Source organism: Centruroides sculpturatus, unplaced genomic scaffold (assembly GCF_000671375.1).
Source record: "Centruroides sculpturatus isolate CEXI.00-Female unplaced genomic scaffold, Cexi_2.0 scaffold149, whole genome shotgun sequence".
Taxonomy (NCBI): Eukaryota; Metazoa; Arthropoda; class Arachnida; order Scorpiones; family Buthidae; genus Centruroides; species Centruroides sculpturatus.
Window position 1 is genome coordinate 258,548 of NW_019384406.1, and position 13,869 is coordinate 272,416.

General features: G+C 25.3%; 1 protein-coding gene across 3 annotated transcripts in view; it reads left to right on the top strand.

The window, feature by feature from the left end:
• The window catches only part of LOC111618859 (recombining binding protein suppressor of hairless-like), a 131,025-nt gene that overhangs the window by 78,633 nt on the left and 38,523 nt on the right, over positions 1 to 13,869 (top strand). For all 3 annotated transcript variants that reach the window (XM_023360466.1, XM_023360465.1, XM_023360463.1), the window contains 2 exons: positions 939 to 1,094; positions 10,043 to 10,394. In XM_023360466.1, the coding sequence (XP_023216234.1) occupies positions 10,067 to 10,394 (328 nt within the window). In that variant the 5' untranslated portion in view covers positions 939 to 1,094; positions 10,043 to 10,066. The remainder of the gene's footprint in view (positions 1 to 938; positions 1,095 to 10,042; positions 10,395 to 13,869) is intronic.

The window sequence follows — 13,869 nt, forward strand, 5'->3', positions numbered from 1 at the left end:
CCTATATGGTTTAATAAAGAATTGAATTGGCTTATTAGTTAATAAAAAAATTTTTTGCATCATTAAGCAATAGAATTTTAATAAACAGTTGCAAAAGTACAGTACATACATCTAAACTAATTAGGCTTCTTCAATTAATATAAAGATTGTGCTTCAATAGAGTGTTAGTTTATAGAAACTGTATTCTATGATAGCATATTCTGTTTTAAGTTGCTAACTTTTCATGCAATAAAAAGAGGTTCTTTATATATATATATATATATATATATATATATATATATACAGTAAAACCTGTTTAAGGGAAACCTTAATAAAACGGAAACCTGTCTAAATTAGAAAATTGTTAGGAACACAATAATTTTCTGTTTAAAACTGAAACCTGCCAAACTGGAAAAACTATGCAGTACTGTATAACAAAAATTTGTCAAAAATTTACTAAATATAATTTAGTGAAGTAAATTTATGTTGTTATGAAGTATTTTATTTTTGAAAATATTTTGTGAAACAAATTATTTCTAAAAAATAATTCTTTGAAATACATAATATTAGTTAATTTAATTATTATAGTAATAAGATTGCAGTGCTTAGTATATTTGCCATTAGCTATATCTAACAAATAAATTAGTTATTGCTTTATAGTCAATGCATGAACAAAAAAAAGTTTAATTATATTTTAATTTTTTTAAATAAATGAATAATCTGTTTAAAAAAATTTGTTGGAAAATGTAGTATTTCTGTGATATTACTTTAATAAATAAGATAACTAAAAATATTGCTAATATTTTTAGTTTTTTCTTAGGTTAAATTAACCATATAACAATTAAAAAGAATTAAAATAAGAGCTGTGGCTATTATCAAGTTTCTATTGAACACTGTTATACCAAAATAATTGTTAATAGAATAACTCCATTTCATTTTTAAATTTTTTAATTTTAAAGGAACCATATGGGTATCCTGTAACACACAATTATCAAGAAGAAAACAGAAATTTTGATGTGTCATCCTCAGTACAAATTCCACAGTATTCTGTGGTTATCTCAAGTCCCATAACAACACCTTCTAGCAATGCATCTGTGTATTCACTTCCTATCCAAGTAAGTTTAATTTTAATTATTTTCAAAATATTTTAATTTATTATATTAATGACATATGATGTATTTCTCAAATTTATACTGAAGAATATCAAAATTTAAATGAGGAATTCTTATAAATGAATGATATACTTTTTAAATTAACTCTTCATAACAATAATAATAAAATTAGAATATATTACTGTAATATGTAAAAATATTTTAATTATATTTTATATAATTAAAAATTTGGTCAGTTTTGTTAAAATTGGAAGAAATTGTTTATTTTTATTCATTTATTTAAATATGACTTGAAAATCTTTAATATAAAAGTCTTATATTTTAAAATTAACATGAATGTTGAATGGATTTTAACAGTAATTAATGAACTTATTAAATCAATGTAGAATTAGTCCTATTAGGACAAGATGGTTGCTAGATAAAAACTGCTCAAATGGAATTTAAATAAAAGATTCATAAAGTAGTATAGCAAGTCTTCATGTAAAGCCATTTTATTTTAATGTTGTTGGAGAAAGATACAAGTCCATTTGTAATCATTTAAAATTATTATTGTTGAATTTTCTTTATAGATAGTAAATTGATTTTATGAGGTGGAAAATAAATTCTAGAGGTCACAAACATGATCCAGTTAGAATAATATTAACTGAATTATATCTTGTTTGTCATTTAGCCTGTAAAATTGGTTTCATTATACATTGTTTTGTTTGTGTCACAGTCAATGTTCCCTCTAAGCTGCACAGCTGCGCACTACTCAAATTGTTGCTGCACACGAGAATTTGTGCGCCGTGCAGGCAAGCATCCACACTGATTTGAATTGTTGTTTACGTATTTCTCACTCTGTCTGCAATATGATCATTGCTACGTATTTTTCGATTAAATACATTAAATCATTGGCAAAGGATAATATTTTGTATGGAAGTATGTTTTAAAATGAATTTTAATCTCTACTTTATAATTAATTATTTTAATTTTTATAGGAAAAAATAAGATTATATATATATATATGCTCAGAAAATTTTTTTGCTCAGAATCTGCTCAGCAAAATTATTTTTTGTACAGAGAAGTACATGTTCCGCTCAGCTACAAAAAGAATTAGAGGAACATTGGTCACAGTTTCCAAGAACATGTTCATAACATATATGATGGTTTGCCATATAGTGGACATTTTTTTTCCTATTATTTCTTGCATAAAAATTAGTTGTTCATTAAATCAAAATTATTTATTTTGATTTATTAATAACTACTAATACTAAATCCAGTTCCTATTGTTAATTGCATATACAATATTAATTTTCTAATTATTTTTGTTTAAAAAATTATATTTTATTTTAATGGTTAACAACAAATTTATTTCAAAAAATATCTTGTATTACTCTAAATAAGTATTTTTTATAAACATTATGATATCTTTGAAGATTCTGAAAATATTTTAAATCTGTTCTACAGTATTTTATTTATAATGTTTTATTTTTAATTTTTCCTATTATTTTTGCACACACAAATTGTATGTTATTTTACAATACATTATGATTATTTTACAATACTTTATACATTTTGAAGAATTATTTTTGCACTAATATTAAACATACATTGGAGAACATGAATTCGCTGTGTGTCATGTTAATATTTGCTTTACTTTAGATTTTGATTATTTAACTTTCATTTTCTGAATTATCTTTGTATATCTGTCATTTATTTTCTTCCTTGTAATTGAAGATAATTTAAAATATAGATTCTCATTAAGTTGAAATTGATGAGAACATGAAATTCTGCTTCATATTATTAAGTGAACTAATTATAACTATTGATATTATTAGTATTTGTTTATTACATTTAACTTAAATTAAATTTGTTTATTACATTAAATTTAAACTAAAAAATAATTGTATTTTTTAAAAATACAGTTATTTTTTTATAATGAAAAATAAGATTCTTATGAAAAATAGTATTACAGTAGAGCGTCGTTTATCTGAATCAATTGGGGACTGGGATTGTTCGGAAAATCGATATTTCGGATAACCAATTATGTACGAAAAAATATATTAACCTATCCCATGTTGAAATTTTTCTCTGTTGCGTATCGCTTCGCGTTGAATTTTCGTCAATGTTAAGCCTAACGAAGACTATTGTATCGTTAAAAATTATTTTTTATTTTGTACAAACAAAATAAATATATTGAAAAATATAAAAACAATAAAAAATTATACTTCAGAAGTTAATTTAGTATCAAAAATGTAAAATATTTGGGTAGCCCAAGACATAGCCAAAGATTGCAGTGCTACAGCACTGGCCGAATATTTAAATTTTCTGACTGGAATTCTTTCGGATAATTGACTTTCGGATAAACGAAACTCTACTGTATTAACTTTAGTTTTATTATTTAGAAGATATTAAAGATAAAAGGTATTTTGCAAATTTACAAATATATTCTACTTAAGAAATATATATATATTGTAACATCATCACAATGCTGGGCTGCAACTTTTAATCATATTTTTAATTTATTTAATTTAAAATATATGCTTTTCACCTCAAATTACTGATGGCTTGTCCCTTTACATCATACTGTCCTGATAGCAATAGAGTTGTGCCAGTCATGTATATAACTCCTTTCAGGAGAAAATTTTTTAATTGAAATAACATAACTTTTGATTTTCATCAGAAGTTCATATATAGTTAATCAGGGCCTCCTGCCCCTAAGTTTTCCATATCTGGTCTCGACTTTCATCTGCCTAGCTTTGTTCTTAAGATTAAGGAAAAACTGACAGACAGATGGATGACAGTAGAAGTTTACATATATATATTCCTAGATTGTTTGGATATAGTTTCAATTTCAGTTTTCAAATGAAAAATATTTTATTATTTTTTTTTTTAAAGATGTTGCTTGCTAGTATGCTCTTGATAGCCAAGGATATGGGCAAAGTCACCTGGATATAGGTGTAAATGGAGTTCTCTACTCTTCACTTTCATAAGTTCTAGTTAAGCATTCTATGTAGAAGTTCCATCATTCTTCACTTTCCTAAGATATCTTGTGTCATTTTATATTTTAAGCTATCATCCATAGTTCAATGTTATTGATGTCTTACCACTGGATGATATGTCAGCTTGCTAAGTGAAATTGAAAGTATGGTTGATGAATGTTCCTTATGTACAGTTTCTGGTTTGTTTTTGGTTGATTAAGTGTGATTTTCTATGCTTAGGTAATTAGATATATTGTGATTAGATGTAGTATTATTAGATAGAATTACATAATCCTGATATATTTTTTTAATTATTAAAATAAATAACTCAACAGATTTTTTTAATGTTAAATTAGGAATAATGAATTTTTCATATTGTGATTTTCTAGACAAGTAAAAATTATTATTATGTAGCATGCTTACACTATTTTATTTTGTATTTAAACATAAAACAGTGTTGAGCTTTTGTTTTAGGTTAATTTACTATTTCTTGCATTATAAAAGTGTCATTGTTTTTTATTGGTTGAAATATAATAAATTTTAGAATTAGTTTTGAGTGAAAAGAATATAAATGCTTTAAAGTATTAAAGAATATAAATAAACAAAGTTCTTTTGTTAAAATTTCAAATATATGTAATTATATTTGTAATAAAGAAATAACTTTCTTTAGTAGACAATACATACAAGATGTGTCTTTTATACAATTAGTTCTTTCTCATGCAGATGAGGGATAAGCTGCCACCACTACGGGAAATATTGGACTGTTTTGCATTTAGAGGCGGATGAGAAGCCTCAAATAAAAGATTGACTCTGCCATGGAATTGTCTTATCCCTCATCTGCGTGAGAAAGGACTAATTGTATAAAAGACACATCTTGTGTGTATTGTCTACTAAAGAAAGTTATTTCTTTATTACAAATTAAATTGTCCTCGCTTAATTTTAAAAATTTAATTAAATATGTAGTTATAGTTTTTATGTCTACTGAAGAATGAATATGTGTTCGAACACACATTTAAATTAAATTAGACTATCTACTCAGACCACAGATGGATACACTAATTTTATTTTAATAAGTTATAGTTAATATGATTTTATCTTATATCAAAATCAATAAAGTTAGAGAATGAAATAATCTTACTGTTGAATTTAAAAAGTATTATTATTATTTTATTTATCAGTTAATGTATTTTTCATATTGTAAAATTGGTATTTAATATACTTGATTGAAATTTATATATTTGGTATGATAAAGTATTTGGTAAAATAACTGAACTGAAAATATCAAAAGAAATTAGATTTAAGTAATTAAAAATAATTCAAATTAAATAATCCTGATATATTTTACATTTTAGTCCAAAAAGATCTTACATATTATTTATGTTGTGTTAATATCAATACTTTCATTCTTAGTTAAGTTCTTCATTACATTGTAATATTGACCATTTCTCTTTTTACACATTTTCATACTTCTGTTTTCTTATGTTTTAATATTTTTGAATAAAAACTTTAATTATTAAACAATCTTTAGCTCTAAGTGAATATTATTTTAATATTTACTGTAGACAAAAGTTATTGTTTAACTAAAAATATCAATTTCACAAAAGAATAAACTGTTTCCAAATATCCTGTGGCAATAATAGATATATACTATGAATATGATACTATATGACTTACATTTTTTTCAAAGTCTATAAATATTGGTAGCTTAAAAATAATGCTATTTAATAATAAACTTAAGAAACAAATATAATTAATAGGGTTTCTTGTTTCCTGGTCTTTTGCTTGTCCTGGGATTTCAGGAAAAAAGTGAACTGTTTCCCAGGATCCCAGGATATAATTAATTATTTTTAAGATATGAAAAATATCTTGAAATCAAATGATATAATTATTTTTCATTTTTAAAAGTAATTTAATATGTTCTGCAACCTCCAAAATCATAATATTAACAATTCTTTGTAAAATATATATTAAAATTACCTTTGAATTATGTAGAAATGTTCACAAATAGAAAAAATTTAATAAAGTTTGTTGGAAATTGCTTACAAAAAAAAAGCCTTTGAATTGAGTTGAAAATTTAAAGAAAAAATGAACATAGATCAAGCTTATAACTTAGAAGGTAATTTTCATTTTTTAAATAAAATATAACACAAAATATTATTGTAAATTTTTATAAGATTTTGAAAACCAAAAACGGTCAATACTCCGATCACTTCATCAAGTTCTTATTTTAATAATGAAAAGTCCCGCTACTGAGAGTGCCCTTTCCAATTCAATGGATATCCTCTTTGTAACATTTATCTTCTCTTAAATGTATTGTATTTTTTCACCCATAGCCTCAAAGATTTCTAGTTCATTTTTGAGATGCATCTCAGTACTTCTTTTGCTCTCAAGCAGGGCTGTGGAGTCAGAGTCGGAGTCGTAGAGTTTTGGTGTTTTGGCCGGAGTCAGAGTCAGAGTCGTCAAAAAATCTGCCGACTTTGACTCCCTTTTTACTTACCAACTTGTTATGTATATGAAATGGAGTTGGAGTCGGATGGTAAGGAAAAGTCTGAGTTGGAGTTGGAGTCGGTAGATTTTTACGTGACTCCACAGCCTTGCTCTCAAGTATTCTTGATTTGTTTATCCTGGCTGCTTTAATAGCGGTATCAAGCTTATAGCCCAATAATTTGGCAGTTTGTTTGGCCTTTAATAATCAGGTTTATGAAGAAAAACTTCATACTTGCAGACTTTGTACTTGTTTCTATCCTTGCCCAATTTGCACAACTTGGCATAATGCAGTTATTGAAGCTACTGGGTATAGTTAAAATTACGATAGCATCGGCACAATTATTCCAGATATTACAGGTTCTGACAAGTAAAGAATTTTCAGAGTCTTGCCTCAAATAAGCCACATATTGATTATTGACCACTTATGACATGCCATAATAAGCAAAAATTTAAAAAACTAATAAGTAGGTTTAAAATTAATAAATACAAATGCATTCTGACCATTTATGAATTAATTATACTTTTATTTGCAAAATTTCCTCAACTTTAACACAAAATAAGAAAAAAGTGAACTTTTAAGAAATTTGCAGGATTTCCCAGGATGAGAAGAATTTTCCGGGTTAAAAACACAGCCGAGATCCTGTTTGAGAAACCCTATTAATTATCATTTATATTATTGGACATGTGTAATTGATTTCAAAAGTGTTTTAAAGCAAACATAAAAGTCATAAAATGTATTAGTGCATTTTTAATGAATTTACCACATGCAGTAACATCACAAGTAGAAAGTTCTTTTCTGTTTAAAGGCCATAATTTTTATGTTTTTAAAGGTTGCAAAATAAAGAAAATTATTGTATATTATAAAGAGAGCTCTCTATTCCTCAAAAAGAAACCCTCCACAGAAACAAACTCACAAAATAATAAATGTGTATACTGTACATTTATTATTGAACTAGCTGCAAGGACCCACTTTGCTGGGTTTTTATATGTTCGTACATTTGTATGTAATATAGTTTTTTTATATATATATAAAAGACTGTTTTTCTTATCTACTCAGACCACAGATGGATACACTAATTTTATTTTAATAAGTTATAGTTAATATGATTTTATCTTATATCAAAATCAATAAAGTTAGAGAATGAAATAATCTTACTGTTGAATTTAAAAAGTATTATTATTATTTTATTTATCAGTTAATGTATTTTTCATATTGTAAAATTGGTATTTAATATACTTGATTGAAATTTATATATTTGGTATGATAAAGTATTTGGTAAAATAACTGAACTGAAAATATCAAAAGAAATTAGATTTAAGTAATTAAAAATAATTCAAATTAAATAATCCTGATATATTTTACATTTTAGTCCAAAAAGATCTTACATATTATTTATGTTGTGTTAATATCAATACTTTCATTCTTAGTTAAGTTCTTCATTACATTGTAATATTGACCATTTCTCTTTTTACACATTTTCATACTTCTGTTTTCTTATGTTTTAATATTTTTGAATAAAAACTTTAATTATTAAACAATCTTTAGCTCTAAGTGAATATTATTTTAATATTTACTGTAGACAAAAGTTATTGTTTAACTAAAAATATCAATTTCACAAAAGAATAAACTGTTTCCAAATATCCTGTGGCAATAATAGATATATACTATGAATATGATACTATATGACTTACATTTTTTTCAAAGTCTATAAATATTGGTAGCTTAAAAATAATGCTATTTAATAATAAACTTAAGAAACAAATATAATTAATAGGGTTTCTTGTTTCCTGGTCTTTTGCTTGTCCTGGGATTTCAGGAAAAAAGTGAACTGTTTCCCAGGATCCCAGGATATAATTAATTATTTTTAAGATATGAAAAATATCTTGAAATCAAATGATATAATTATTTTTCATTTTTAAAAGTAATTTAATATGTTCTGCAACCTCCAAAATCATAATATTAACAATTCTTTGTAAAATATATATTAAAATTACCTTTGAATTATGTAGAAATGTTCACAAATAGAAAAAATTTAATAAAGTTTGTTGGAAATTGCTTACAAAAAAAAAGCCTTTGAATTGAGTTGAAAATTTAAAGAAAAAATGAACATAGATCAAGCTTATAACTTAGAAGGTAATTTTCATTTTTTAAATAAAATATAACACAAAATATTATTGTAAATTTTTATAAGATTTTGAAAACCAAAAACGGTCAATACTCCGATCACTTCATCAAGTTCTTATTTTAATAATGAAAAGTCCCGCTACTGAGAGTGCCCTTTCCAATTCAATGGATATCCTCTTTGTAACATTTATCTTCTCTTAAATGTATTGTATTTTTTCACCCATAGCCTCAAAGATTTCTAGTTCATTTTTGAGATGCATCTCAGTACTTCTTTTGCTCTCAAGCAGGGCTGTGGAGTCAGAGTCGGAGTCGTAGAGTTTTGGTGTTTTGGCCGGAGTCGGAGTCAGAGTCGTCAAAAAATCTGCCGACTTTGACTCCCTTTTTACTTACCAACTTGTTATGTATATGAAATGGAGTTGGAGTCGGATGGTAAGGAAAAGTCTGAGTTGGAGTTGGAGTCGGTAGATTTTTACGTGACTCCACAGCCTTGCTCTCAAGTATTCTTGATTTGTTTATCCTGGCTGCTTTAATAGCGGTATCAAGCTTATAGCCCAATAATTTGGCAGTTTGTTTGGCCTTTAATAATCAGGTTTATGAAGAAAAACTTCATACTTGCAGACTTTGTACTTGTTTCTATCCTTGCCCAATTTGCACAACTTGGCATAATGCAGTTATTGAAGCTACTGGGTATAGTTAAAATTACGATAGCATCGGCACAATTATTCCAGATATTACAGGTTCTGACAAGTAAAGAATTTTCAGAGTCTTGCCTCAAATAAGCCACATATTGATTATTGACCACTTATGACATGCCATAATAAGCAAAAATTTAAAAAACTAATAAGTAGGTTTAAAATTAATAAATACAAATGTATTCTGACCATTTATGAATTAATTATACTTTTATTTGCAAAATTTCCTCAACTTTAACACAAAATAAGAAAAAAGTGAACTTTTAAGAAATTTGCAGGATTTCCCAGGATGAGAAGAATTTTCCGGGTTAAAAACACAGCCGAGATCCTGTTTGAGAAACCCTATTAATTATCATTTATATTATTGGACATGTGTAATTGATTTCAAAAGTGTTTTAAAGCAAACATAAAAGTCATAAAATGTATTAGTGCATTTTTAATGAATTTACCACATGCAGTAACATCACAAGTAGAAAGTTCTTTTCTGTTTAAAGGCCATAATTTTTATGTTTTTAAAGGTTGCAAAATAAAGAAAATTATTGTATATTATAAAGAGAGCTCTCTATTCCTCAAAAAGAAACCCTCCACAGAAACAAACTCACAAAATAATAAATGTGTATACTGTACATTTATTATTGAACTAGCTGCAAGGACCCACTTNTATACTTATTATTTGTGATTTTTTAGGATTCTAATAGTCATAGACAGAACATGATGATGGAACTTGGTCAGTCACAACATTCTCAACAGTCTGTGAATCATATGCAAATTAATGGAGATGTATTAGGACATCATAATTCAAACTCTTTACTTCATTCTCAAACACAACATAATGCTTCTTCAGAACATCGTGGCAGTGGTTATGAAAGTAGTCCTGTTGATTTATCTAGCCATAGATCTGTTGGACGTTTTGGACCTGTAGATATGGATGCACATTTAGGAGCAGCATCAATTGCTCATTACAGAAATCTTTCTCAAGAAGATAACTCATTTGAAAATGGACTTAGAAATGCTGTTCCTGTTAGTATGTCAGATACAGGTAATTAAGCTTTTAATTCAATAAAAGTATCACTCACATGTAACAAAAAATTCATAACATTTTGTTTTAACTAATTTAATACTTTAGCTTTGTTATATTCTCAAAAACAATAAAAATAATCATTTTAACTTGGAGAAGTCTTCTTTTCTTCTGTCAAAACATTTTAAGAATGTTGCTTTTCATTGTAGGCTATAATTATCAAAAAAACAATTTTTAAGCCCCTATTAATCTTTACATTCAAGTATCAAATATTACACATATTTCTAGCTAAATTTCAAATTTTGAATTCAGTTTTAGCTAGAAATATTTTATTTAGAAATAGAAATAAAAGAATAGAATAAGGTTAAAAAATTGTTTTGTGGTGTTAATTATATCTAATTATGAGAGCCCTGTATCCCTAAAAATATTCAGACAAAAGATTTTTACAAATTATACTGGTTATTGTTATCAATATTTGATTTTAAAGTAGTATATTTAATATTGATTTATAGTCAGTTTTCTGTTTATTATTTAAACAGTTAATTTATTTGATATTCTTGTGCAATGTTTCAGGTTTTTTTTAACTAGAGTAAAAGAAATACAAGTTTCAATAAAATATTGAATATATATAATAATGAAATATTTATTTCTTATTAACAATTTTTTTCTTATTAAAATTTGACATAAATTGTTCTGCCAAATATTAATAAAAAATAATATTTTGTAATATTATCTGATATAACTATATCAATTACTCATCTATTATGTAACATTTTAATTTCATTTTTTTTTTCTGATTCTAACATGTATAAATTTTAGAAATCATTTTGTGATTTAATGTAAAAGTTTTCAGAATGATAGATGAATTTTTTGTTTTAATAAAAGTAGTTTGTTATTATTATTTATCATTGGGCTTTAGTTCTTTTTAAAAAAAATTAAAAATGTGTGAAGAATGAATTCTTAATACAGTGGTACCTCATACTTTGAACAATTCTAAGTTCAAACTGTGTGCACAGTGGAAAATGTGCTCAAAGTGTAAATGCCATCTGTTGTGCACCCAAGTTGTCTCTCACTCAGTTCTTGCATTATGTTCTTTTCATACTATTTTTAATGCATATTTTTTACTTTATTTTTGACATATTTAGTTATACATATTTTGTATTATTATTCATTTATTTTTAACAATTTTTCCTGTAATTTTTTCTTGTTGGCATCTTTTGGATGCCCCATTTATTTTGTATCTTTTAATTCAAAATTTTCTGAATGGAACTTTTTAAACCATATTTGACACATTTTAAATTTATCTTCTTCACACACATTATGAATCTTTTTTACTGTTTGTACAGCATTATATCCTTTCTGAAACTCATACTATAATATGTCTGATATGCTTATTATCTGAAGACATTCAAATTTATTTTATTCAAACAAAATGTGAAGTAAAAAGTCTAAAATAAGATTTTAAACAAGGAATACAATATCACATTAATAATTTTGTGTTAAATTTCACAACTGTCATAATTCAATCACATATATTAAGTAATCACAGCTGTTAAAAATACACAAAAACTTTCTGTTCAACCTAATATAACCCCTACTTGTTAATAGTGGCATTGGAGAAGTGTTGTGGAAGAAGGTTGTTATATCAATGATTGGGTTGATAAAGGAACTTATTGTGAAGCATGAAACTAGTACACCTGATGGCCATATTTAAGATGCCAAAGTCAACAGTATGCAACCAGTAAATGCAGTATTTATGTATTTTATTTATTGTTTTCATGTTTTAATTTATTATTTAGGGCATTTATGTGTTATTTTTTATCTTCAATTATGCATATTTGCTGCTTTAAATTTACCAAAATGGGTATTTTTTAAGACCTGGGAGTGGGTTGATTCTCTTTTCATTATTTCTAAAGGGAAATACTGATTCAGACTTTGATCAATTCAGAGTATGAATGGCCTCCTGAAATGAATTAAATTTGAAGTATGAGGCACCATTTTACATTAAAAGTATCTGTGTTAATTTTAGGTATGAAATAAATTTCCTTTTGTGATCTACTTTAATCCACAAGTTGAGAAACATTGATCAAAATCAGGTCTTCTTAAACAGTGGTTGTGACCCCAAAAAGGGGTCATGTAAATGAATGTAGGGATCATGAAAAATTTGACAACAGTAAAATTTTGTCTTATGTATTTATGCATAGTAGCATTTTCAGTAATAACAATTATAAAATCAAATATTCAGCCAATATTTAATTATTTATTTAAAAATAAACAAGCACATCCATCTCATCAGTATGCAAATTTGCTTTTTCTTCAGTAAGTGGTTAATATATGTATCAAAAAACTGTTTTGGAATAATTGTTTTATGATTTAGTATCAGTAAATGAGTTTATTTGTATACCTATTTTATATATCTATATATTGGAGATCGTGTAAAATTTTTTTGGGTAAAAGAAAGTTGCAAATGGAAAACTTTAATAAGCCCAGATCACCTAAACTTAAGATATTATTTTCATGATCTATGTGAATAATATCTTAGGTTTTTATATTTGTTTTGAGATTTGAATTAAATAAATATATGTTTTGGAAAATAGTTTTTTTTTTTTTTTAATATTGAAAAGGAAAATGTTAATTCTCCATATGAAATGATGGTATCTGATATACAAATTGTCTACATCATATGATTATTTATTCTATCAAAATTAAATATTTCAGTTTTCTTTCATAAATAAGTTTTACAGAATATTATGCACAGAAAACAATAGGATTAAAAAAAGAATAAACAGACCAGATATTAGAAAAATATACAATTTTGCCTAAAAGTAAAAAATAGCAATTAGATGTTATAATAATTCATTATTTGATAAATTCTCTATATTGTTTCTGGAACAAAGAACATTTCAAATCTCTTCTTCTTTGAATATTTTATAATGTAAACATTTTTGAAACTGATACTGTAATTTTATGTTTTCATGATAATTTTTTTATATTTATCATAAATTTATAGTAATTGCTGTTTCTAGATAATATTCAGTTTTTATTTACCATTTGGTTACCTTTTTATAGAATTTTATTGATTTTTTTCCCTCCTCTTTTTAGAATAATAGTTTATGATAAATTTTTAAAACCAACTATAATGAATAAATTAATATTACATTTTTATCTTACATTTTTATAATATTAAAAATTAATAAAATCTTTACTTTATTGCATAGGACTAATTATTATAAATAGTACAATTATCAAACAAGTGATGATATTTCACAATGCTTTTTTACAAGTTTTACTTAAATATATTAAAATTAGTTTAATAAATTAATGAACATTTTTCTTAAATAAGAAAATTTCTATGTAGGACATGCCATAATTAACTGTTTAGGTTTAAATGAGTTGATTTTTTAAAATGATTTCAAACAATAAAATAATTGATATGAATTTACTAAATTTAAGAGATAATATTTAACTAAATCACACACATACACACACACACACA